The 26,395-nt window shown below is 41.0% G+C and overlaps 1 protein-coding gene across 7 annotated transcripts; it reads right to left on the bottom strand.

Annotated features, from left to right (window-relative positions):
• Positions 1 to 226: 226 nt before the first annotated feature.
• Positions 227 to 25,499, bottom strand: TASOR (transcription activation suppressor). Of its 7 annotated transcripts, none has more exons than XM_027884771.1 (23): positions 24,874 to 25,497; positions 18,727 to 18,872; positions 17,484 to 17,576; positions 16,908 to 16,980; positions 15,455 to 15,546; positions 14,955 to 15,113; positions 13,757 to 13,884; positions 13,122 to 13,207; positions 12,360 to 12,465; positions 11,858 to 11,961; positions 11,644 to 11,747; positions 11,336 to 11,408; positions 11,115 to 11,189; positions 9,754 to 10,464; positions 7,629 to 8,056; positions 6,589 to 6,724; positions 4,805 to 5,730; positions 3,986 to 4,108; positions 3,283 to 3,442; positions 2,568 to 2,676; positions 2,243 to 2,421; positions 2,003 to 2,161; positions 227 to 1,184 (listed from the first exon to the last, which is right to left on the bottom strand). In XM_027884771.1, exons 1-23 carry the CDS (start codon positions 25,256 to 25,258, stop codon positions 796 to 798), a joined length of 4,944 nt encoding a protein of 1,647 aa, XP_027740572.1. In that variant the 5' UTR covers positions 25,259 to 25,497; the 3' UTR covers positions 227 to 795. The 7 variants fall into 7 exon arrangements, with proteins under 7 accessions (XP_027740572.1, XP_027740571.1, XP_027740569.1 ...); XM_027884770.1 differs by having other exon boundaries at positions 227 to 1,358; positions 4,805 to 5,607; positions 24,874 to 25,496; XM_027884768.1 differs by having other exon boundaries at positions 227 to 1,358; positions 24,874 to 25,495.
• Between the last annotated feature and the right edge of the window lie 896 nt (positions 25,500 to 26,395).

Genomic DNA, 26,395 nt, shown 5'->3' with positions numbered 1-26,395 from the left:
CTGAAGTGGGAGAGGGTCAAAGTTTTTCTAATGCAAACTGAACTCTACAGTCATTAAACTCAGGTTTGTCCTTCTCTCATTACAGTAATTACAATGGTCAGATAAAAGCTTAAGGTCACTGATAGTGCTGCAGTAACACCGGTAATTCTGTGCACGAAACCAAGTTTAGGTGTTTCTCCCATACTCTGCAAACAACATAAAACCCACAGACAATGCAAGGTGTTAACAAGTCCCTTGTGCATTAAGAGTTTATTCGATTTTTGTAATGGAACTGCACCATTGGTTACTCTAATTGAGGTATTTAGCCAAAATCCAGTATATAGTCATGAAAATAACTACATTGCCTTAGAGCTATGTAAAAACATTATACAAAAATTTTGTCAATGTCAAATAAATACATTAATATTTATGTAAAGAAAAGTGACTTGGATACTCTTACAGTTAAAAAAAGAAAACAACTGGCTCTTTCACATATTTTAGGCAAACATTCAGTTTTACATTAAAACAGACCTCAAACTGAAGCCCAGGTAACAGGTCAAATACAAATGTAGAAACTTAAAAGTGCCAACAAACAAGATAATTCAAGTACAGTAAACGTTAAAAAATATATATATTTATTTAAACTTTCAGATGGTTCCAAGAGGGACAAGCCATCAGGAATTTAAATAGAACAAGAAAACATTTGAGATAACAAGACCAAGAAACATTCTGCTCCAGAATAAAATAGAAATTGTTAAATCCAACATTTTAGAAACAGAGAAGTCCACAGCAACTTAGAAAAAGAGACTTTAGAGTTTATTTCTGTTCTGAATATGGCCTGGAAGAATCACAGCTGCTGTCCCAGCCACCAGGCGATAAGGACTTTTCTGTATCCATGCTCTGACTGTAGGCAGAGAGAAAATAATTGCTCCCTTCTTGGTGTTGATTTGCAGGAGAAATTGGATATGTTGTTCCCAGAAAAGTCTGATGAGTGAGTACATTTAAGTGGCTGAATTGATGGGACATGTTTAATTGTCTGCTATAAACCGGGAAGTTACTGAAAGGAGTTTGTTCAACTAAATTGTGTTTTTCTCCCTCAGCAGAGCATGCTGTAGAACCTGGAGTAAGTGGCTGTTTCTCTTCCAAGTCACTTTTAGAAGTTTTTTCCACCAGGCCACTTTGTGCTTCGGAAGATAACTCTGTAACTGATAAGCAGCTTTCTTTAGCATCTACTCCATGTGGGCCCTTGGCCTCTGTCTGCAAAGCTTCCACATGAGTATCATACTTAGAGGCATCACTGCAGATTTCTATCTGTGATATTTCATCCCCTGAATCCAGAGACATGTCCTCCTCATCCTTCTCATCCTTTTCTACAAGAACTACATTAAAAAAGAGAGAAAGTCCTATTCTATTGAAATACAAACGTGGGTTAAAAAGGCCATACACTACTCACAGCGAGTTACGTTTCAGGTCAGCAAGTCCAATAGCACTTAAGTCTTGGTCTTCTGCCACTCGTGTTCACTTACTCAACACACACACTTAACCCTCTGGGGGAGTGTCCAGTTACTCCGATTCTGCCCATTGTGTTCATATTTAGTGTTGGGAAATCCCAACTCCCAGCTCCAAAGGGGGCAATGTCAAAACAGCATCTAAAGTTACACAGCAGGTAAGTATTCGATTAAAAGAGTACAATAACTGACATCTCAGTACAGTTTATCTACTACAAGTAGATAAAGGTAGGTAGTAGAGAAAAGTTTATCCTTTTCCTGAAAAGATGGTTACATTACTCTGTGTAGAAGCTCAAGTACTATGTTAGCTTGTACCTTCTGTATTTAAGATCTCCTCTGGTGCTCCATCCCAGCTGCCTTTCCCCCATCATTTAAAACAGAAAAAGAGTAGCTGGAGAGTTGGGTTTTCCTTGCCAGCTGCAGTGTTCATTGACAAGAGTCAAGGCACACTGTCTGAAGGACCCCACCCCACACCCCTAGTTTGGCAATGAAAGTTTAAGTGTGCTCAACGTTACCTGATTGTCTTTGGTGAGCTTCAGAAGCAGGAGGACAGCTCTGCTCCGTATCCGAGTTGTGATACCCAACGAGGCTTTTAAAATTATGCATAAAGTCATCAACAGTAGCAACCACTATTCCATTATCAGCATAACTTGAGAATGTTTTCAGGTTCTTTTCTAAACACATAAAAGTTTGTGTTAATGTTCAGCACCTGTTATCAAAAGAGGGCGAGAGGTATTCACAAATTTGGGCTTTACCTGTTAAGAAGACAACATGTCTCTGTTGTATGTTCTGAGCCTGAAGCCTGATTAGACAGTCTAGGTCTGGAGCATTGCGAGTTTGAGAATCACAGCTATGGTAAGACAGAATCTCAACCAAGTGCTTCTTTTGATAGGAGTTCAGAAGTGTGAGCAGACTCAGGGCATTGGCATTCATCCTGTAATAGGGGGAAAAGCTCAGTTACAAATACTCAGTCTAAATATTAGAAGACAAACATGAGAGGGAGTTACACTGAAGTGGGATTTGGAGCATAATGAAAAAGTTGAAGCATTTTAACAGGTGGTGCTGAAGAACATTACTTACCTTGCCAGCTCTTTCAGTTTTTTTTGTATTTTGCAGTGGATTTTCCACTGCCATTTCCCATCTGGGGTATTGAGAGCCTCCAGAAACTCTAAGAACTGCTTTAGTTTATCTGTTATGGAGATAATGAACAGAAGTTAAATTTTGTGGTATGTAAACTGAAAATACTGCTTCAGTATATACATAAAGCTGCTTTCTGTTTCCATCACAGCACAGTTACACAACTATTCAGGTTTTCTTCTGAGCAGACTGGCCAACAACAGTACCACAAAACTGAGCTGCTTTTCTGTAGGTCAGGTGCCCAACAGTGGTATTTAAAAGCTGATCTCAGTCATACACGGTCTGCCTTGCTAAAATATTTATTTCAAAAAATGGTAATTTCATTAACTATTCAATTTCAAATAAAGAAAAAGTGAAAAAAATACAGGTTTTCAATATCCTCTCTTACCATATTTGTGCACTGAGTAGTAAGGAACACAAGGTTCCATGTATGTAACTACACAATGTAATAATACAAACTTAAGACAAAACCTTCCCGTTCAGATGTCCTTCAGTAAGGCCACTGAGGTGAGAAAAGAGACTGAATTAGCTGAACTTCTCAAAAAACATCACAGGAATTAGAAAACTTGATCCTTCACTGCACCGAGCAGAGCACCTCTCAGGGTCTGAAATGTCAGGCTTTTAGTCTGTTATAAAGCTTAGGAAGCATCACACCCACCTGTAGTGATGGACTCTGGATTAAGGACAGATTCATCTGACACAACAAAACCACCTGACACAAACAGTTCATTGTAAGTGTGATTCTTCACATCATCCAAACTATCAACCCCCGCAAAGCTGACACAGGAGAGCCTCTTCAAAGTTACTAGGCATGGGATCTGTTTAAAAACATTGGAAAATCAGAGACAAAAAAATACAACTACGGAACTTTCCCACTTACTAGTGCCAAACACCAAATTTCAAAACACATTTTCCAAGAACTACTGTTTTTTCTCTTACCTGGGGAGGTGCTCTCTAAGGAACATTACAGGAATGAGACAAACAGAAATCGAGCATTTGGAGTAATTTAACTTTCTGTCCAGCACTGGTTTATAAGCCCCAGCTGTCAGGAATATCTAAAGGTCATCTGAGAGCTGCCTTCACCTGTCATTAGAGCATCACAGAACTAGATGCAGAACTACTCAGGCCTCGCTACAGCTTTACAACTACTAAGAATAAACACACATTAGCACTTGTAGGGGAGGGGAAGAAGTTGTGGGTACATGATGAACACAACCATTTTGTTTCTTCAATCAGCAACTAAACAGAGGGCACTGTTTAAATGCTGTGCTGTCAAGAGAAAGCAGCCTGGCTCAGAGTGAGCTTTGTAACACCAGTAACAGCAGTTTTCTATAGCACACATCTACCCGTGTGGGACATACCTTATGGATGAGGTTGGCAATGTCTTCATTTTGGATGATGATCAACAGTTTATCTGAATTAGCTCTTCCTCTAGGGAACTGCTCTGGATGGCACTCTGTATTACCCAACTGTATAAGGTAATCCTACCACCAAATAAAGAGAAGATGGGAAAAAAGTGAATAGTTTGGTCAAGATGATGACCATGGCAAGTAAGTTTTCCACTCAGATGCATCTCAGAGGGTGTGGCTTCCTTGTCTCTGCCATATATGAACCAGAAGGATGCAATAAAACACAAACTGGCTATTTCAGCAAGTCTGTCGTGGCCAACTGACAGTCTGTCAAACAGCCTGAGTTTTCAAGTACAGCCAGAAGTTTTTATTATTTCACTTTCAACTTACCCGTTTTACTACAGAAGAGCAGTGATCTCCCACAGTTATCTGTACTAATAACTAGAGGGGAAGGGGGAAAAAAATCCAAAGGCACACACAGTGACTTTTCACACATTCTTTCTAAAATGGTAAGCTATCACATTTTTTCCCTTATTATCTTTTTTCTCTAAGGCCACCCCCTGGCAGGATGTTCAGAAAGAATCAACCTACAGCCTGTTCTGCTTTCCAACTGCAAGAAAAAGACTTATGTAAAAGCTAAATATAAGCAAGACTACCTCAAAAGGTCAAACAAGAAATGGGACAGGACAGCCTGCTTTCACAATTCACTTTCACAATTCAACCTTTTTTGAAATAATGTCAGACCACTTTATGTTTGCAAGTCCAGTTTCATACATTTGAATTTGAAAGGCACTCGGACAATATAGAGAGGTTGAATTGAAACAGATTTACCTTGATTTCTCTGCAAAGAACACTTTCTTCCTCTTTATGAATATAAAATTTGACAGTATTTTTCCACACAACTTTAAAAATTTTGAACAAACTTCTAAATACTTCAGGTTTTACCCGTCTTATAATATCAGTAAAAGCTGGTTGAGTTGAAATGTTCAAGTTCTCGGGGGATTTCTGTGTCTTCTCTGGTAGCTCCATCAGATCCCCACTGGAAGAGGTCTGATCCTCTGGTGTAGCATTCACATGATCCATTTTCTCGTTCCCTAGGGGCAAGCTCGATGAAGGCTGCTCACTGCACTGCAGATGTCCCAGCAGGTTATTGCCCAGTGGCTCTGGTGCCAGCGCTGTGGCAGCGTCCCTGCACACAGACAGCGTGGCGGGCACTGCGTTCCCTGCAGGGTCGCTCCCAACTTGGGATGGTTCAGGACTGGAATAAACGGGCTGAGTGTGCTTAATGCAGGAAGCCAAAATGACACTATTCAACTTTTCACTCAGTGTCTCTATATATTCTTGGACAGACACCTCTGATGCCTTTAAACAGATGTATTCAGACAGTCTGGTTATCCTCTCCCGGGCAGACAAGACTGGTGTGGGCACCCCGCTAACGTACGCGATGTTCTTCTGCTGCAAAATCTCTTGAATCTTCCGTGCAAAGAGATTATATTCTTCTAACAGGGTCGTTTCTATTACTGCACTAATGGAATGCTTAGCTGAAAAAGGCTGCTCTGTTAGCCCATACTCATCTTCAGGTTTCTCCACTTGTCCTGTATAATGTCCATCTTCTGCTGTCCCCTTTTGTGGGTCTGAAAATGGAGAGTATTGAAACTGGTCATCAGAACTTCTCTGTCTATTTATTACCCGGGGGTCATTAGGAAGGGCATCCGTTGGTGGCAAATACACCAGTGACTCTTCCGGTGATTTCAGACCTAGATAGGAAGAGTTTATCATTATCATCATCATCTCACACCCAACTCATACCCTAAACCCTCCCAAATAGCTTGAAAACAGCATTACTGTTGTGTCTCCCCCACCAACCAACTTAAATCCGAAGACTCAAGTGTTACAGTCTGCTGAGGGACAGAAGCACAGGACATTTAACAGCTCCTAAGACAGTGGAACATTATAAAGTTTGCTGAGAAAGCAGAATACAAGGAGTTTTCCTAGAGATAACATGATTGGGCATAACAGGAACTGCCTCAATTACAAATTAAAAATCAAATTAGAAATCACGCAGGGTGACAAATTATTCAAATATTTTCATTTGCTACTAGGTTATAATTCTCACTTTCAAAAAGCTTATTTTAGCCACATGTGACCTTGTGGAGTTGGAGTGCACACTGCAAGTCTGATCTCACAACTATGAACACAAGGTTTTTAGCTTAAAAAGGGAGGATATCAGTCTGATGGTGATTATTGCCACAGCTTCAGTGATGCTGCCAGGAGTGCTGGAAGCCCCTCATAACCCAAACCTCAGATCCTTTCTGCAACACTCAGTTTCTTCCCCAACCTCATTCAGAACTATAGTTTTGCTTGTTTTTAAAGCATTTACATTTCTAAATTATGCAATTATTAATATGCAACCTAAAACAGGCAAACCAATATTCTCCACCAGTATTTGTTTTCATCCAGCAGATTTCTGTACTAATCAAATACCAGAAACAACTGCACAGGCAGTGCTTGTGTACCAACATGTGACCCAAAACTGGGATCTGTTAAAGATACAAACCTTTAGAACATGTTTTCAATCACTATTTGTAGGAACAGAGGAATTAAACCCATCTTACCTGTAATTGGAATAAGCTTCCAGTGCATTCCAACTTCTGTATTATCTGAGCTGGGATGCTGACTGCCATACACGTGTTCTATAGGTGCATTGGGACTGTAGTCTTCAAAGGTACTTAGGCTTCCAGTGCTTGCTTCCTAAAAAACAATCAAAATGCTCAGCTCCAAACCATTTCTTTTGGGTTTGTTGGCCATTAAGCTTTTTACACTCTGAACAGCTGGCAGTAAGAATGCATCTGAGTTCACCAGCACATTGGCACTTGTGCCATCAGTGAAATCCAAGCTGGAAATGTTTACAGGAGGTACTTTGCAGGTCTACCATGAAGTAACTAAGGCAGTGTGAGCACATGCCTTACAGTACAGAAGCTGGGTGGGGCAAAGAGGAAAGAAGGGGAAAAGTGGCTGCTCCCCAGCCCTTCTCAGGCTGATGTCTTGATAACTGGCTGAAGCCAGGAGATGCTGGCATTGCTGAGGCACTGCCTGCAGCTCATACTGGGCCCTTAGACAATCCTATTTCATCTCACATTCCAGATGGTTAGAAGCAAAACAGCACGGGGATTACAGGTAGGACAAACTCCTTCCTGCTCTGTGACTCAGAAACTGGGCTCTGTGTGTAGGTACCAGTACAGAGACCACAGAACACTCCTGCAGGGTCATGTGCTGGAGCCCTGTGATCCCTGAGCACAAGAGACTTCTGCAAAGGGTGTTCTGCCCACTGTGTGCTGTCAGAAGTCTGCCTGGAACTCGTGTACACCACTGCACCAAGAAGGCACACAAAGGGAGCTGGGCATGCAGGTAAGTGCTCAAAATTCTTCAACTCTGCTCCCTTTTTATTACAGAAAGAGCAGATATAAGGAACCAGGAACACACACTTCAGAGTGAAGAAGATTTCTGTGTATTTTCCTACCAAACTTCTTCACAGAGAAGTCAGTACTTATCTATGTTTACCTGTTTAAAAAAATAGAATGTTTTTTTTCATTCAGTCTCATGCTATTTATGGAAACAGGACATTTGTTATCAGCATCTTGGCACTTTCACTTACTTGCAGCTGTAGTGTGTGTTCAAAGCCTCCTTCGTTATCTGGAAGCTGCAGATCAATATTGTAGGGAAGACATGGCACATCAGGTTCCAGAATCACTGGGCTCTCAGGGTCCTTGAAGTTAACACTGTCAGCCTGAGCAGTATTAGGAAGCTCATGATCCTGAGCTGGAATGGATTCATATTCATAGTTTTGTCTCATATCCTCTTCCATTTCATCAGTGCTTAATGCTAAACCTTGATTTACAGACTGTGCCAGCGAGGAATCCAAGTGTCCTCCAGTAGCCAGTGTTTCCAAGAGCATTTTAATGAGGCCATGTGTGTCAGCAGCAGCAGGGTCAGATCCATCTTGCTGCCTGAAGTCAGCATCGTGTCCACCCAGACCAGAATTAGTTGAGAAAACAGAGTGTGGGGAATCGGAGGTTCTGCCCCCTTGGAATAGGGTGAGGAGGGAAAATTAATCCATTACCAAGTCTTAAAATAAAACCAAAACCAGACACCCCCCAAAACATTTGCCATATACCCACATCTCACTCTTTAGCATCAATTCATACTGTACACATACATTAATTTTTTTTTAAATAGGTAAATGTTGACAAAAGGGCAGTTTCCAAAGCTAGTACTCTCCCAGTTAAATAATTACCTTTTTTTAGGTCACTCAATACCACGCTATTTTATGCTTTAAAAGAAGCCACATACTGTGATCTAGGTATTTTATGGAGAACCTTACCAAATTCACATCGCTTGCTGAAAGAAAAAGATTAGTTTGAGCACAGTATTTACTTCTCCCCATCCTATCCCTGTTGCTCCAGAAGCTGATGAGTAAATTAATGCTTAAGTTATGTTACATTAAGGATAGTTCTAAAACTTACCTTGTCTCTTTATACTGAAAAAACCCTTTAGAACAGGGTTCTTATTCTTGCACTCATCCCCTTGGATGAGTAAATACCATAGCTGTTTATTCTTCTCAGGACAAGATAGGCTAAGCAACTACTTTAAGTATCTGATTAATCTCTAAATCACTTGTCACATATGGAAACATGGAATTGTGGAGTGCCATTTGACTAATAAAAATCTAATCACGCTGAGATACTGAAGCTCACAAAATTTTAGGTAAGACTTTTTGCAAGACAAACAAATGACTTCCAGGGTTACATAAAACCATGGAATTCAAACCATAAATAGATGGTACCTTTGAGGGAGGTAAGTCAAAATTTACTTATGAACAGACACTGTTCTGATGACCAGGCAGAAATGCATTCACATATTTTACATGAATAATCAATGTAAAAAGACATTTAAGGTTCACAGAATTTCAAGCAAGACTCCCAAGCATAAAGCCTACCCTTTGTCTCCTCCATCTCTACCTGCCAGTATCTTTTGCCCTCTCAAGAGAGAAACTTATTTCTAAGATCAGTCACTTCATCTTCCAAAGTGATTCACGTACACGTGAGAGTGACTGGTGCTTGATGTAAAACTCCTCTTCTTTGTGCCACCCTGCTCCTCAGTTCTGCCCCTTCTGCAGGAGGCTTCTATCACTGCCATCAGAAAAGGGTCAGGGTAACAGAAATCAAAGGGGTTTTTTTTCTGGCAGATCTTATGTCAGATGGTATCTGTGATAATTATCTGAGGTTTGGATGTAGATAATGTATCTGTAGTTCAATCTCAATACTATTGTTTCCTTTGTCCCACTGCACACATTACTGGCTATTTCAAAACTTAACTGTGCTGCTTCCCTTCAATTAAAACTTCTGAGGTATTATGTAGAATATTGGAGCCATAAAGAATTACAGCAAAGCCTGAAGTCAAACTCTGCAAAAGACATTATGATATCAAGTCTGCTGAGTACTTTGTATTAGAAAGACTTTGGACAGCTCCACAGCTAAGCAAACTCTTGGGAAATCTGCCTTCTTCCCAAAGAGGCAGAACAAAAGCAACTTTCATGACAATTCCTGTTAACTTGTCTCCTGGAAAGAGGCAAATTACATACAAATAAACTTCCTCTATATTGGTAGATCTCAGGCCAATGTTCAAATGAACCACCATGCACAAAATATTCAATCTATAAAGATTAAATATGCTTTAAATTATAATGTTTAAAGAACAACTCTAAACAAAGACTTTCTTACCTTCATACTGACAAATATTCTCTGAAGATTCACTCCTTTTTAAGTATTTGTGCAAACTTTCAGACTCTTTTTCCAGCTTTCTTTTCAGACCACTTCTGATTCTGGGGTCTTCAGAATCGGAATCTCCACCTGCATTTTTTTTCCTGCACTGGATTAAGTTAATAAGTTCTATGAGTCTTTCAGTATCATAATCTCCAGAAGGAGGCAGCTTTTGCTTGGCAGGAGTGGCTTCATATTTTGCATGGATTCTTTTCCTGCATTTTGCTTTGGCAAAATCCGGGTAGTCTTCTGTAGCTTCATAGTCTGAGACGGGACTGAACTGCTGGGGTCTCTGATTCCTTTCCACCAGTTCCTTAGCTCTGGAAAGAGGCAGCTGATACGTCTCACAACCAAAGATATAGCTTTGCAAGCAGCCATCAATATGAGATTTAAATTTTGGAGCAGCATAAAGATATGTTTTGTCATCCAACCGTGATGAATACTCGCGTAATTTAAACTCCCTACCTCTCAGAACGCCACTGAAGAGCTTTTTCAAATACTCATTTATGTACCTTTCCACAACAACATTGAAGTCTGGACTAGTGTCTTTACGAGCCTGGACTAAAGCAAAATGTAGAGACGAAATAAACCTTGTGAATTCTGGAATGATTTCCTTTTTTTCATGTGAAGCCACGGGAGGTGAATTTCCAAACGGAACACTTCTGTGTCCTGCCACAGGAGAAGAGGCAATTCACAATTAAGATCAAATCATGAAGCTATCAATAAATGATGACTAGTTAGCAATATTCTGTATTAATACGTATTGGGTGAAACACAGTTTGGAATTACTGTGGAGAAATAATTCAGAAGCCAGAGAAGTTTGGGTCTTCTTGTGAAGTAACCAGCTTTAAAGTCTACTTAGAACTCAGCTTACTCACTAGTCATGATGAACTCCTCATTTTCACAATTTGGCAGTAACCTGTGCCCTAGATAGATACAGTCATTTCCAATTTAAACTGCTCTACTGAGCAGATGATCTGTCCTTAATGTTTTGATGGTTTAAGAAATCCCTCATTATATTAGTTATTCCCAATGCACAGATGTCTTGGAATACTGACGCTCAGTTATAACAGAATACGCAATCAAGAAATTTGAACAAAGTTTTACTTTTTCAAATATGAACAAATATGAACCTAAAATGTGTGATATTTGCTTTTGTGAAGAAATAAATATTTTTGAACACCATCACCATGACCATAATCAATACAAACTGCTACTCCTAGTTTACAGTGACTGGCTGTAACACTCCATGGTCTTCAGCAGAATACAGTCTACATTTAAATAAGCGTGTACAGAACACTCTCAACAGTGAACACACTCACCTATGCTAATTACACCTCTAGACTCTGGAAACAGAAATAATGCATGAAGCACACGGGACCATCCAGCTTGGTGGTCTAGAACACAACAAACCAAAAACAGTTACAAAGGAGAGCACCACTATGTGTCAAAAGACAATCTAGTACTCAAAAACCCCATCCCCCCTACGAAAACCCAAAACAACAAAACCAACTCAAACCCAGAAAACACAGAGCATGCTTACCATAAGGGGACATCATTTGCAAAGGAGAAAGGAGAAAAAGAAATCCTCTGTCCTGAAGTGGTTTCACAAGAACCTGTTTTCAGGCAAAAAAAGAACAAACTGCTTTAATCAGAGATATTTGCTCACTACAAATACTCTCAGTGACTGTATGATAAACTCTGTCGTGAGCAGAGGAGAGCTGTGACACAATACTTTAGGATATGCCAGCTAAGGGATTCCAGTGGGATCACGGATCTTTTAGTATGCCTCAAATTACTAGTTAGTAAAATTATTTTTAAACTCAGGAATAGTCATCAAATCACACTCACAAGTTTCTCCTTCTCTAGTTTTTGAAGTAAACCCTCCAAGTGACTCCCCGAACGGGACTTCTCCACAACTTCATACAGGCTACAGTACAGGCCATTCTTCAACACTGACACAGCACAAGGGGAGAGAGAGAAGGTAGGAAAAAAAGAAACAAAACTGTAGTTCAGAAAAACTGAACGTTCTGAATTTAAAAAAAATGAAGGTAGAACTATTTACCTTCTTTTCCTCCTTGGTAAGTTTCTTTTAAGAACAACACTGGTGAAACTTTTTTCTTCAGCTGATCAATGCTGACAACCTTTTCAACCTCAAGCTTCTCAGGACTGAAGAATAAGGGTGGGAAGAGGAAGAAAAAAAAAGTAAAGGCCTCTTTTTTTTACCTCCCATAGTTCTACCCTCAGTGACCTAAAACTATTAGTCCAAAGAAATTATTTTTAATAGCACCTGTTTATCTCATGCCAATGGTGTTTACTCCTGCAAAGCAGCGTGTGCCACTTCAATGGAAAAAGAAAAAAACCACAAACAACAAAACACTGAACAGCAAAGAGATATTGACAGTTGTGCGCCTCCAGGAAGCTCTGGACATGCACGACTCCAATCCAGTCTGACATATTTAAAGCACTTAGTATTTTAGATTTTCACCTGAATATATCCCAAATCCACTAGAAAGAGTGTTAACACAACAGTATTTTAGACTTATTGTTCAAATGGCAATACTCACAGCTTGCATGGAGGGAAGGAACACGTTGCTGATTTTAAGGAAACATAGCACACAAGTTTGCCCTTATTCCAAAGCTGTCCCCTCCATACTGTAACAGCAGATTTCTCTAAAGTAAGATGGAAAAATGAAAAATAAGTGAAACAACTTGATAAGTGGGAGTGGAAGAAACTGGCGGCAGAAGCTACTGAATTTACAAAACCAGTTTAGGGAAAATTTTATACTAATACCAGACCAGACAACAATGTTAAAAGGTAACAGGATGTTTTCAAACCTGTTATGTTTCAAACAGCTTAAGCAGAGTAAAGGAGGATGGATGTTAACTACACCTGTCTATATAAGCACACCTTTGATCTCAACATCTGAGGAATGATATTCTCTTTCCTTACCTTAACTGTCAACCACTTTGATACACACTAGTTTGGCCTGAATGAGGTTCAAAAAAAAGCATGACAGAGGATCATATTATTTGAAATGCCATTGAACAGGAGATTCAGGAAATGAAGACCAGTTCTTACTACACTGTAAATAGAAAAGGAGGGGAAAAAAGACTTGATTTTGTTCACTTCTGGTTTGTTCTGGTAAAAGAAAATACATATTAAGGTGTCTGTTCCATCATCCAGTATCAGGAAGGGATGCCTGCAATCAGCATCGTACAGGATAACATTCAGGTACACACTCAGCATAACTAAGTCGGTTAAAGATAAAATTACTTGGGGAAAAACATCCCAAACTTTCCATGTAAAAAATGCAGTTCATTCTTACCTGTTCTTCTGTCTGCGTTGACGGTGTTTGGTCTAAGCAAAAGAAGACAGATAGAACGACTGGGTTGGAAGAGAAAATTCTGGCCACTACATTTTACAATAAGGATACTTGTTCAGTCTAATAAAACAGCACCACTGGTATCTGACTGTAACCTCAAGCTATCACCACTGCAGTATCTTGTGCTATTTTAGATACCTTGATAATGGTTTTTAGCACTCCATAGTTGAGTTCCCACATCTGCATGCCTTCCTATCAGCACAGCTATCACATGCTATCTGCCCATTTAGATATTCTCTCCACCAGCAGTAAGACAACAGTGAAGAGTTCACTGACAAAATACACAGAATATTATTTTAGAACACCAAGCAAGACAATGTTGTGAACATTTTTATGTCCATGAATTTCCCCACTATACATGGATTCCACCTAGGCAGAAGCCAAGTAGGTGAAAAGAGCAGCACAAGTGCTGCCCACTTTGCCACTTCTTACTTTATATTAGAAGTATTTATTATGCTAAGGCCCTGTGATATGCCCATTCATTTCAGCACTGTTCACTGAAATCAATTTTAAGCTACTGCCAAGAGCTCTGAATTCTTCATGTTCCATGCAGTTCCAAAACTCATTTCCTGGCTTACCTTGATGAGGACGAGAATTTTGGTCCTTGCACCATGTCACCTTTGTAAGTGAATGAAACAACAGCGTAAGGACAAACATGTCTTGGTCTTCGCCTTAAGTCATCAAAGTCATATTCATAAAAATAGTACTAGGGAAAAAAAAGTAAGCACAATATTAAATTAGAAGTCTGGACCAACAGTTGATTTCTTTAAAAGCTGGTATCTAAAATAAGGAAGCTTTAAAATGTTCTTTTATGTACTTTATAATATAACCAATTAAGGTAGTGTTTTTACCTTCTCCCTCCTTTATCAACCACTGACAGATGAACACTGCTTCAGGAGCTACTCAAGAATGAAAAATTAATTTTGCACCATTTCTTTGAAAGTATATTCTTGATGAAGTAAAGGAAAACTAACAGAAAACAAAAAAAAAATTTCACTGAGGAAAGTAAGCATTGCAGTGACTTTTGAAGTCTATCCTTAGTTCAGTCACAAAATTCTAACGTTAAATGTTAATTAAGACAAATTTGCAATGAGAAATGAAAAAATATGTTCATTTTTTAGCCACCTGATTCAGTGCCCAGCTCTTATTTACAAAAGACAAATGAAGTTAATACTGAAGAGAATGTTTTCAAGTAAGGATCTTGAAGGTACAGACTTGGTGGAATAATCCTGCACCAGATTACTGCAGTAATAGAGATGGAACACCTGGAGCAACAGAAATGCTTGGGACTGATTCCATTCTCTCTTCCCTCACCATCACCAAACCTGAGAATCTGATAAGGGAAACAAAAGAAAGAAAAAAAGAAAGAAAAAAAAAATCCTATTCTTTCCTAGCCAATATTCTTTCCCTTTTAAGAGACTCCCTTAATGACCACAAGCCAATTATACTTTTACACTTCAAACTCCACATATTATATCTTCTCTCCTCCAGCCTACATTCCAGTTCCCATGTACATTCCCTAGCTCTTTCTAATTCCACCTCCACTCTAATCTGAAAGAGATCGTCTCCATCAGGTTCAGGTGCACACAAGGGCAGCAGGAGAGGCTGACACGTTGCTCTGCATTTTCTAAAGCAGCACCTGTGGGGCCTCTGCACACCCCCAGTGCAGCTCCACGGGACATGCTCAGTGTCTGCTGCACTGGCAGTGATTTGATCCTTTCCCAAGTTCTCCCTGGGAAGTTTCTGTACCAGCAGTTACCACCTGCTCAGCTTTACCTGAGTGAACTCATAGGCTCGATAATCCAAGAGGGAGTTTATTTTATGTGCATTCTTTGCAAGGTGACACTCGTGCTTTGGGGTTGGATCTAACATGTTCTTTGCAGCTGATTCCATTGCTTTCATGCCCATGTGGACATAGATGCTTTTCATTTTTCCCTGTAATAAAGCAGAAGAATTGTAAGCAGAAGCTTTTTCCTCAAAACTGGCAAATTGCTTCAAGTATCAAAGGAAGGAAGAGCAGGGAAAATAAAACAGGCTATTAAAAAAGTAACTTATAGAAGTATATTATTTTCATACTTTCAAAGAAAATTATTTTTTTCTTTTATAAAAAATTTATTACGCTTTATTTAACCTCAATGTCAACATTGGATTTTAAACCTGGGAGGACTCTAGTTTCTCTATAAGCAGGTGATTTCGTAAATTAAAATTAAGGTTAAAACTACCTATGTGTTATCAGCAAGCAATACAATCCTTCAAGAATAGCAAGATAAAATTACCTTTATTATTCTGAAAACAATCACATCTCCAGCTGCTCCTGCTTCTAGAGGATTAGGCTGCAATAAATCAGCATACTTGGAGATATATACACCTGAGAGAGGTATAAAAAAGACCCAACAAAATACATTATGCTAAATGTTAAAACACATTAGAGGTTTAAAAACCATCACATGGGAATAAAGATCAATGTACATCAAATAACAAAGACAAAACTGACACTCAAGTGCAAAGGTAAAATAATTTTGTGCTTTTTGACACATAATTATTACATAGATTTTAAGGCTTCAAACACTGTCCTGTGCTGGTCTGGCTGACTACCTCAGATCAAAAACTACAACTGAACTCAGGAACTCTTTGCTTTGGTTCTTATCATTCCAAGTCTGTATTTAACAGCTTTGGTAAACTGGCTCCAGAACCTTCACCGGCTCACCAGTAAAAAATTATATGCTCACATACCTTTGTTGTCCTCTATTCTGCCTTCAATATTCATGTCATCTCAGTGCCATGTTATTTTTACAGAGGATGACAACATTATTTCCTAATTTTCTGTGTGAAAAGCTTTGTGAAAGGACCTTATTGTCTTGCACTTTTAAAACCCTTAACACCTTGCGACTCTTCCAAGTCTCCAATCTGTCCATGCTTTTGCTGGATCTGTGGACTCGAGAATTTTAGTTCTCTCCACATCACTACTGAGCTGAGCTGCTGCGTGCACTGGGTGTTTGTGAGTGCACATGTGTGTATGTACAGACACAGCACACAGCCACACACACCCACTGAGCTCTCTGGCCTCCCAGTTTCACTGGCAAGCTGTGGTACATTGGCCTGACTTAAGCCAAACTGAGAATTAGTTCTCCCCTTTGTGGGAGGTTTCCATGCGAGCAAGGGCAACTCAACACACCAATGTGATGATCAGAGAATGCCGTTTATCTGAACCAGCAGCTGCCTTTTACACAGTGTTCTAACAATACTCTTCTATTAGCTCTAATTTCTCTAACATTCTTTATGTCCTCTCCCACTCTGATAGCTGCTACTGGGACCCTGATTTGTATATCTGGTTTTGCTACTGTTTCTCTTGGTAGATCTTTCACATCCTGGTACCATCAGAAGGCCATCAGAACAACAGATCACATTTTCACAATTGCAGCATAAGATTATGTTCTCACAGCAGCATATCCTCTGTTAACAACATAAAGTTATGTTCTCACAGCTGCAGCATATTCTCTATGTTAGCACTATAAATCCCTACACCTTTGGGAAGGGAATTTAAGTGAACTGGTCAAAAACAGAGTTATGAAATAATGATCTGATGTCTGTCTACTTTGCGAACAATATCTGGCTGGGATATTCCTGCAGTAAGTGAGAGAAAAAGGACTGAAAGTTTACACAACTCCCTCGCATTATCAGCCAACTGATCCTAAATAACACCAGCACTTATGAGCAGGAGATAGTTACCCTTGGAAGGGCTGCCGAGGATTGATATTTCCGAGTGCCCAACCTGCAGCCCCTTTTCACATATGCTTTGGATCTAAAGAGAACAGACATTTTTTTAAGCAACTTTATCGGGAAAGCCAGGATATGAACAGAACAAAAAGTGAGAAAAGACAATTACAGAATTTAGATTTAAAAAAAAAAAAACAACCCTTACAGAGGCAAGACTAGTCTGAATTGCTTTATAAAACTGTTAAACTGTGCAAGTCAAACACTGAGCATGAAGCAGGTACACAGCCTCACCTGTAACTTGAAAAACAACCTCCCTGTACCTTGAACACTGTTTATGAACATTACTTCCTTGTAATACAAAAAATTTGAATGTTTAAAACAGAAATAAACTTGCCAAATGACCACACGCTTAAGAAATCCTGGCTCTGTAACAGCAGAAAATGCAGAGAAAATTATTATATTATATCCCTTTCCCAATTTTCTACACCTTACAGTGCTTGGGTGAAAAAATTAAAAAAACTAAAAAAATCCCCACACCACTGACAGAGGAGGAGAAGGCATTTCATCTGCAGTGTTTCAGCTCCTCACCTGACAGCGATCCACCAGCAGGAAGGCGTAGCTCTCCGAAAGCTCCTTGTCCAGGTGACCGTCACATTTCAGCTCCCGGCGTTTCTCTGTGAACTGTTATTACAGAGGTTCTTAACACTGGCACACACATCACTGCTTCACACCTGAGGCTCAGTGCTTTAAGCCCCCATCTACGTTAGCAGATTCACAGCTACAAAACCTAATCATAAAATAATCCAAACGACACTCTGGTATGCTAAAATTAAATTTCAAACTCATTGTATCTGTGGGAAATATAATTTGCTTTATCTGGCCAAGTATTTTTTTGGTTTTCTTTAAGACAGAGACACTCTTCAAACAAACCTGCGCAGTAACATTTTAGTATTATATTTGTTAGCAGAACTAGCTAGAACCATCCAGCTCAATGCCTTCCACACCATTTCTGAAACTCCAGAAAATATGGTTTTTTTCTTTTTTTAGGAAACAGATTATTATCTCTTACACTATGCATATACTTCTGCGAGTGCAACTCCCTGCAACTGAGGTGGTTTTCACCAGCTGCAATAATCTTTAGCTGTAACCATGAATATTTAATGTTATAGCTGCAGAAAATGCTTTAGTTTACCTGAAAGCTTCAAGATAGTAATTACTGCAAATAAATTCTATATTCAGTTACTTCATCTGTGAAGGTTTTTGGCACTGGACATGAAAACTGATTTCAGAGTGATGGAAACAAGCCAAGGCTGGATTTAAGAGACACCACATAAGATACAGAAGTGCTTCAATCGAGATGCTCCACTGACTACTTCAAGTAGTCAACTACTTGTTAACAACTTGTTAAAGGACTTCTTGGGAAACAACAAAACTACAGAGATTGTGGAAATTTAGTATCAGGCCATACATTTTAATCTGAAGCTTCACAGGAAACATCAGGCCTTGCAAAGAAGACATCTTTCCAGATTCTTAAAAATACATAAAAGTTTAAGAAAATTTTTGGAAACTAAAAATACATAAGGAAGAAGTGGCGCCACATAGAATTTTTCTTTTGGTCTTTTTTGAGTCTCTGGCAGGTGAGAGTTTACATCTATGAAGTAATACACCTGACTGAAAAACAACTGCTTCCGGTTCTGGGGATGGGAGTTTGCAATTAAGTATTAAGCACACAGGTAGAAAATAATCTCCAGATCTTTGCCTCTAGATTCAGAAAAAATATTGTCATTTGACTGCTACCTTATTCTTGAGGAGAAGCAAAAAATGTACTCACTTCCTTTTCCAGCAGCTCACTATGAACTAAGCTGGCTCTCTTGTAACGAAAATTGGACACTGAACTTGGATCCAGGTAAGATGAATGCAGAATCCTCACAATATCCTCAAATTCTCGAGAACCTGGAGCTACTGGCTGAAAGAGTGCTACAAAAGAGAAGAAATAAAATAATAAGCACCAATATACATGTGGAAAAAAATCCAAAATTTTCCAATTCATTGACAGTTTATGCATGAAGACAAATGGTTCGTGATTCAATTTAGAACACAGAACACCTAAAATATTTGGAAAAGATGGACTTTGGAAAAATTTATCTTTAAGTTGCCAAGAATTACAGCACCTTAAAAAAAACCCCAATACATTTCTTCATTCTTTTTTAACGTTACTCTTGAGCAGCTGCTACTTGTCAGAAGTTTATAAGGGAAGCACCTCATGTCTGAATTTACCCTTTGAAAAACACCTAATATGTATTGCAAAACACTGTAATTAAACGTTCAGAACTGTAATTAAACTAATCAGCTCTTTTAATTAAGAAGCAGGAACAAATTGTTCCAATAAAAACCTAGACAAGAGTTTCATAGCTTGGCCTTGCTTCAGAACCATTCTGGGGTTTTGTGTTTGTTTGCTTATGGCAATTAAAGCTCCATATGAATAAATTCAACACTGGTTTAAGAAGACAAGTAAGTTCCCATTATTAAAAAATCCCACTGCCTGTGTTCATGCTTTATGATCTCATCCCTTATGATAATGGCTTTAAAAGGAAAGCCTTTCCTTTATCTGCTGTTGTAGCAATTCTCCTTCTGGGCAAACCTCAGGGATTTCCCTAACGGAATCTTTCATGTCCCCAAGCTCCTTTATCTGTACTTGGATATCAAAGCGACAAACTGATCAGAACAATCCCAGAGTGAGCCAGCAGAGAATGCAAGCGCAGATTTTAAGAGTAGTAACTGGGAAAATAACATCTCTGGGGGAACTGAACTAGTACAACACAAAAAAAGTGGTTTTCCTCCTCAGGGTATCTCCCAAACCATGCACCATAAGTGCAGAATTTTTACAGTAGTTCCATTAGGAAGAACTACAATAGCTCTATTGTCACAGAAAAAGACCATCTACCATTACTCTAACAGCCAATTAAATTTAATTACATCTTCAGAGTATATTCTCCAATTTCATTAAATAATAGGGCAGTTTAGATAGCGATCTTTTCCTCATTTGCAAGAAATATATACTGCATTGTCCTCTCTGTAAAACAAATGTTCCTAATGAAAACTGCTTTGTGTTATGTAGTAAAGCTCCATTTACACACACACTTGAGGATGTAATACCACATGGGCAAACTAAAGTCAAGCAATAATTCCAACATGAGCACAATTGATTTTGTAAGAGAGTGAGTTCTGAAAAAGATTAAGAACTCATGCTTTTATAACTTCCTTTTTAGTAATATTAACACCTTCATTCTTGAAAGGCTGACAGCAGTATGGGGGGAAAGATAACTGAAAGTGAATGGAATTTGCAGCTCAGCACTACTAAGGCTGAATGCACTTGTACTGATAATAAAACAGAAAACAAGCCTACTGTAGGTATAACAAAGTACTGGACAAGCATCTCCTGCCCCATCCATCCCCAAACAGCTCTCAGGCACTGCACCACCAGGGTTTAGTAACGACCTGTCAGAAAGATCCGAGTTTCACATGCTGCCAGCTCCTCCAAAGGACCAGTCAAGGCAGAAAGTTATCTCTGCCAGCTGCTTGGCCAGATTTCCTGCTTTCTTAACAGCGTTTACCGGACCTTCCCCTTCCCCCTTCCTTCCCCGAGTTACTGGCTCAGTGCAACCCAGCCTCTCCCTTCCACGTGGAGCCCCAGTAAGAGACGGTGCTACAGGATCAGCAAGAGAGAGCCACCACAACGCATACACATCTTACCTTCTTCCCAGATCCAAATCTAGGAAGAGCCACATTATTACACCAATTAAGATGCTGGCGAATGTGCAAGAATTGTCAGCTATGTTCCCATTTGTGTTTAAACATTTCCTGCTTCGTGGAAAGCTCTGACAGGTGAGCTCAGATTTGCCCCAAAGCAGCAAGTCCCCGTTCTCCTGCTGGGAAGAACCTACACAAACTACTATACAATCAGCTCTCAACAGCTTTAAGGAAGGGCTCTACTTACTCCTTAAATTATGGAATACAGGAAATTAAAGAGGTTTTTTTTTAAGATTGTTGCAGTTTTTTCTTTCAGAATTCGAGGCACTGCACACTTCAGGTTCTTACTAAAAACGTGGGACACCGAGGTGCAGGAAGGCACTGCTTTTCAGTTTGGCACCTACACAATGGTGTTCAAGGGCAGCGATGTTCTAAAATCTTCCTGTCCTTGCAGCACAGCTGGTACCTCACTTAAAGGAAGGAGTTCAGAAGCAAGATAAAAATAAATGTCAAAAAGGAGAAGTACTAAACTAGACCTTCTCAGCATCACCAAAGCCTGTTGCTCCCAGGCAAATGATGCAATCACTAAGCTTATTTCCAGTCCTGCATCAAAGAACAGCAGTGTGTACAGATGCACCTTGCAGGCTTGCTGTACAAACCCGAGGGGGGAGTGCTGCACCTCTAATGACCTGTGTTAATTAAACAGTAATTAAAGTAAGGACTAACCTGCAGCATCCTTATAACACAAGTCAATTACTGTGGGTTTTGCTGGCTTGTTTTGCATAAGTAAAAATAAGTAAATAAATACTGTGTTTGTTCAGCTTCTACCCAGGGCATTGGAACTTGTGTAAGTATTTTTCAGTGGAAACTGAGTTAATGAGTACAAACTACTCAGGGACAGGCACTGGACCCGATGTTTGGATGCATGTCATGCCATGGTTCTCTTTAACAGCTGTCTGATGCTTCAACTTCAGTAAACAGATTGGAGTTAGTGAGTTTGTTGTTTTAAGTCAGAACGTGAAGACAGAGACATCCTCCTTAAGAAATCCTGAACCAACTTTTAAGTGAAGATAAGTAAATTACTAATGTTCTTATCAGCTAAGTGGGCAGAATGCTAGCACTCTTCACACACGAGTGCTCCCGCTGCAAAAGCTCCATTGAGAAGCACCATTTTAACTCTTTTTGTTTGTTTGTTTTTCCATTTTTTTAGACTAAAATCAAAATTATGTGGTGTAAATGAACCATAATCTTTATGACTTCTTCAGCCCAAAATGTCTTTTGCTCTCAAAAGACCTAAACAGTTATCAAGTTCAAGGACTGGACTCCCCATGCAGCAAACAGCAGATGCATGTTGTCTACCAAAGATACGGAAAATTAGAAAAGACAAGGCAAAATTATTAAGTAGAAAAGGGACAACCTGGACTTCCAAGCAAGTATTGCTGAGAGTTTCAGGGATAAAAGCAAGACCTTTTTTCCCCCACTCAGCCTAAGAAATAGCCAGTTACCCTGGCAGACTTTGGGAACAAATGTCCAGCTTTAATCAACCCCTCTAAGTCACTGGCTGCTACAACAGCAGGATTTCTGGAATTGTCACTCATAGTTCAGCCAGTTCAAAGTGGTCTTTTAGTGCTTTATCCTTAAAATTTGTTCTCCTAGTCCTATTAAGAATGTCTCAAGTTTCAAGCAGACTTGAAAACCTCTGAAGATGCCAGGACAACAGGCTAAGCAGGAAGATGAAGAGATAAGGTACTCAAGAGAGGGCACATGTACCAAGAAAACAAAGCTTCAAGACAGTTCTAAGGAGGAAAACAAAGGCAGACACACCTTTAGAACGTCATCTCACAGCCAACCTTTCTTTCAGTTTTGTTTCCTGAATTCTTACACTAGGGAAAAGAATGAGGAAATCAGAAAAATACTCTCACTAACCACACTTGGGTTTTTTAATAGTGTGTTTCCTCCAGATGCATTTCTCCCCATTACAAGGCTTTCTGTTGACTTTCAGTTCCTACCCAAGTGTCAAGAGAGAGAGATACACTTCAGAAAGGCTAAATAAGCAGCTGAATCTTAAACTGAGAGTTTTTTGCTTTACAGATTTAATTTTTATTTGCTTCACTATCAAAAAGTTGTCCCTGAAACACATTTTGATTCTGAAAAAGTAAGAAAAACAAGAGGGAAAAAAAAAACCTTAAGAAAAAAACAGACACCTATGACAAAGTCATCCATTGTACATGACAGCTAAGCTTTCACAATCAAGGCAGCAGGTGTCTCTCAGGATGGTATGTCCAGGAAAGAAGTGGTAGTTTAAAAAGCAAAACAAGTAACAATTCCAAGGCAAGGAAGTATGGAGGAAGCTATTGTTTCATGCTGGACTTCAGAATCCAGCCAAGAGAGCCCATTTGAAACGGACTAATGACATTCTGATTATTATGCAATGTAAGATGATGTATCTGAACCCTGGTACAAAGCATACGCCCTACAACATCAGATGATCAACGCACTGCTGAGCTTCTAGTTCAGTTCCAGAACTGATTGAATTGCACCATTTCTCAAATGACAGTACAAATCTCAATAGCAATCTGATTGTCCTCAAAGACTATGCTAGCAGGCCACTTTTGCTAGTGCTGCCTACAAGTGGTGCTCTCACAGCACTTTACTGCTCACACGGTGAAGAGACCACAGCAACCCTAAACCCACAAGCACCATGGACTGAATGGAGAAGGGTCTGCTTTGAGAACTTCCAAAACCTTAAGTCATCAGAATGATTAAAATGCCCAAGAACCTTTCCGTAAGCTGAAAGGGGGAAAAAAGACAACTACACCAAAAAGTAAGGCCTTAAGAATGGTTCAAATAACGTTGACATCAGCAATTCAGTTTCTGAAGGTAGAGAATGGCTTCCTCTTCTACACTAGAAGCCACAGAAGTCCGAGGATTGAACCACATATCTACAACCTTTTGCACACTGCAGGAGATGGCTCTGCATAGGGAAATGATGAATTAGGTGACTGAAAAAGTATTTTGCAGGTTTTCCTCCATACTGGAACTTCAAATGTCAGTGGTTAAGTACTAAACACTTCTGAGATATATTTAAAGGTATTCCCACGTAACCACACTTGGGTGTGACATACAGAAGTGCATGAGGCACCATGTTATATTCAGACATTTTTCTGTCAGATGAATTACAGGAGACCTTTTTCCTCCAAATCAACCTGTCCTTTTTACAATGAACCTCTGCCAGACTTGTATCCCCCCAAGGGGGTTGGCAATGGGAAAGAAAGAAAATGGGGACATAATGGAAGAAAAGACTGGATAATGAAATAAACCTACCTTCATCTCTTCCTTACAGAAGAAAACATTTCAAGAAGATGTTAGACTCTTCTCTGAAGAACTAGAAGCCTATGCGGACAAGTATTTTTGTGATGTGGACTAAGTTACTGACCCCCCATTGTAAAGAGAAAGAAATGAGTTAAGTTTCTGTGAGGAAATCAGATGTGTCTTCAACTTCACTTACCAAAATCAAAGTTGAGCAGAAGCCAGTGAAGTCTTGTGAAAAGCAAGATATACCACTGGCTTTCAGAGGAAGAGCTACTCAGAAACACAAACAAACAAAAAAAAAACAACCCTGGACACTTGGAAGCACAATGCTTCCAAGGCGAAGCACAAGAACGTGGGATGCTCCCTTCCCCCCTGCAAAGAACTTTCACCAGATATGAACAGTCTTCTGTGTATCATCAATGAAGGACGATTCTGCTCATTGTTTGTTAGTCTATCCTGCATAGGATTACACCTCTCTCCTGCAGGGAGGAGGTCAGAAGGAAGAGAAAAGCCAACCATCTTCTCTGACGTCCGTGTCCCAGAGAACCATCTTCTCCGCATGCGACTGCACCTCCAGAAGCGGAGTCGTGATCAACTCAAAGCCCACCCTGATCGCATCGAGCTTCTCCTCCTTTTAAAGCAACGGTCTGAAATTCAAGCCGAGTTTTGGTTTTGATTTTTTTTTCCTCCTTCTTGTGAGAAAATGAAAGGGAGAAAGAAAAGAGGGAGGGGTAGGAAAAGAATGTAAAAGCCTGACATTAAAATCGTCTCCGCAGCAGCCTCGCGAGTGCGAGCCAGCAGAGCCTCCTCCACACCCGCAGGGTTTGCATGCAGCCGTGTGAGGTGCCTGGGAGCCTGCCTGATGGATCGGATGGAGGGGAGCGAGGGAGAGAAGAAGGGGGAGGGAAGGAACAACCTTTCTTTTCTCTGCTCTTCCTGGGGATCTGAAAGTTCCTCCTAACAGGCTGGTGGTCTTCTGGGGGCTTAGGGAGAGGGGGCGGCCCCCCGAGCACAGCGCTGGGCGGCTGCTGCTGTTCATGTGCCGTCGAGATGCTGCTCCTGCGCTGGCTGCTGCCAGGGATGCTGAGCTTTGTGGGGACCTTGTCCTCTGCAGCAGCAGCAGCCACCAGCAGCGCCTCCCCAGCGCTACTGCTCTCAGAGCGTCCGCCATTTTGTGTGGTGTCCTCAGCGGCTCCCGCTCTGTTACTCCCCATTCCGAGGACGCCCGCGCTGGTCTTCTCCGTCCGCTGATGCTGCTCCCACTCCATCTCGCCGCCACTGGGGATCACGGCATCCGTCATTCCCTCCGGAGCAGTGAGCCCGGCAGCGCGCGCCTTCTCTTCTCCCCAGCACAGCGACCCTGCCCAGCGGCAGCACCGCCCCCCGCCCCTGCTCAGCCCCCTCCCGCCTCACGGCGGCCCCTGGGCCACCCCCGCCCCGGCGCACAACATGGCGGCGGCACGGGCACCGGGGGCGGGGCCGCGGCCGGTCCGCCTCAGCCAATGCGCTCGCGGCACACGTTATAAAAAGGGGTGCGGCAAGAGCTGTTATCCCTGGGATGAGGCGGCACCGGCCCCGCTGAGGGCCGGCCGTTCTCTAACCCGCCGATTCAACTCCCCGCCGATACACCTCCCCGCCAGCCGTTCTCTAACCCGCCGACACCGCTGAGGGCCGGCCGTTCTCTAACCCGCCGACACAGCTCCCCGCCGGCCGCCCTCCCGTTCACCGGGCCCGCGCTGTATCGGCTTCCCTCCCCTCCGCCGGCACCGCTTGGCGCCCGCCGCCCAGCCCCGCCCGCCCCGCTCCACCCGCTATCTGTTACATATTCATGATATTTCCCAACACTTATTAGCATATATCCAAACCCTACAGGGTCTCTGAGGGGCTTCACTGAGGGATCTTTGGTGGTCTTCTCTGTCTGGAACCCCCAAAGTTCTAAGTGACTGCCTTATGAGCTTCTTTATGACAATATACCTGGTTATAGAATAACTTTGTATTTCTTGGCTGGCTGCCTCAGTTCCCTCCTTTATTTTCTTCACGCGGTTAGTTCTTTTCAATAGCTTGGCTCAGCTGTAGGTAGTTTCTGCGTTACATTCCGCTGCACAAACTATTAGTTCTTGTTGCATCTCGAAACTCTGATATCATACCCTGGAGGGAACGGGTTCCCCAGGGCAAACCGGCCCTTGGGCATGACCCCGTGCTGGTGTTTCGGGTCCAGGAAGCATCCAGGGGCTCACTGGAGCTCAGCACAGCTCCCCTGCCCCAAAAGGCAGCCCAGGGCTTGCACAGATACCTCGACAAAAAAAGAGAAGTGTGAATATGTGACAGCCCAAGCACAGACCTTTCTTTGGCAGCTCTGAGGAATGCACCGGGATTGAACGGTGCCTGCTAAAAATAAGCTATTCTTGCAGTGCCAAGGAAATATGAATACCAGATGT

Source organism: Empidonax traillii, unplaced genomic scaffold (assembly GCF_003031625.1).
Source record: "Empidonax traillii isolate 1590-97213 ecotype Southwest subspecies unplaced genomic scaffold, ASM303162v1 scaffold155:size2260171, whole genome shotgun sequence".
In the NCBI taxonomy this organism is placed as follows: domain Eukaryota; kingdom Metazoa; phylum Chordata; class Aves; order Passeriformes; family Tyrannidae; genus Empidonax; species Empidonax traillii.
Note: the sequence above shows the minus strand (reverse complement) of the source record. Positions and strands in the feature narration are given on the sequence as shown.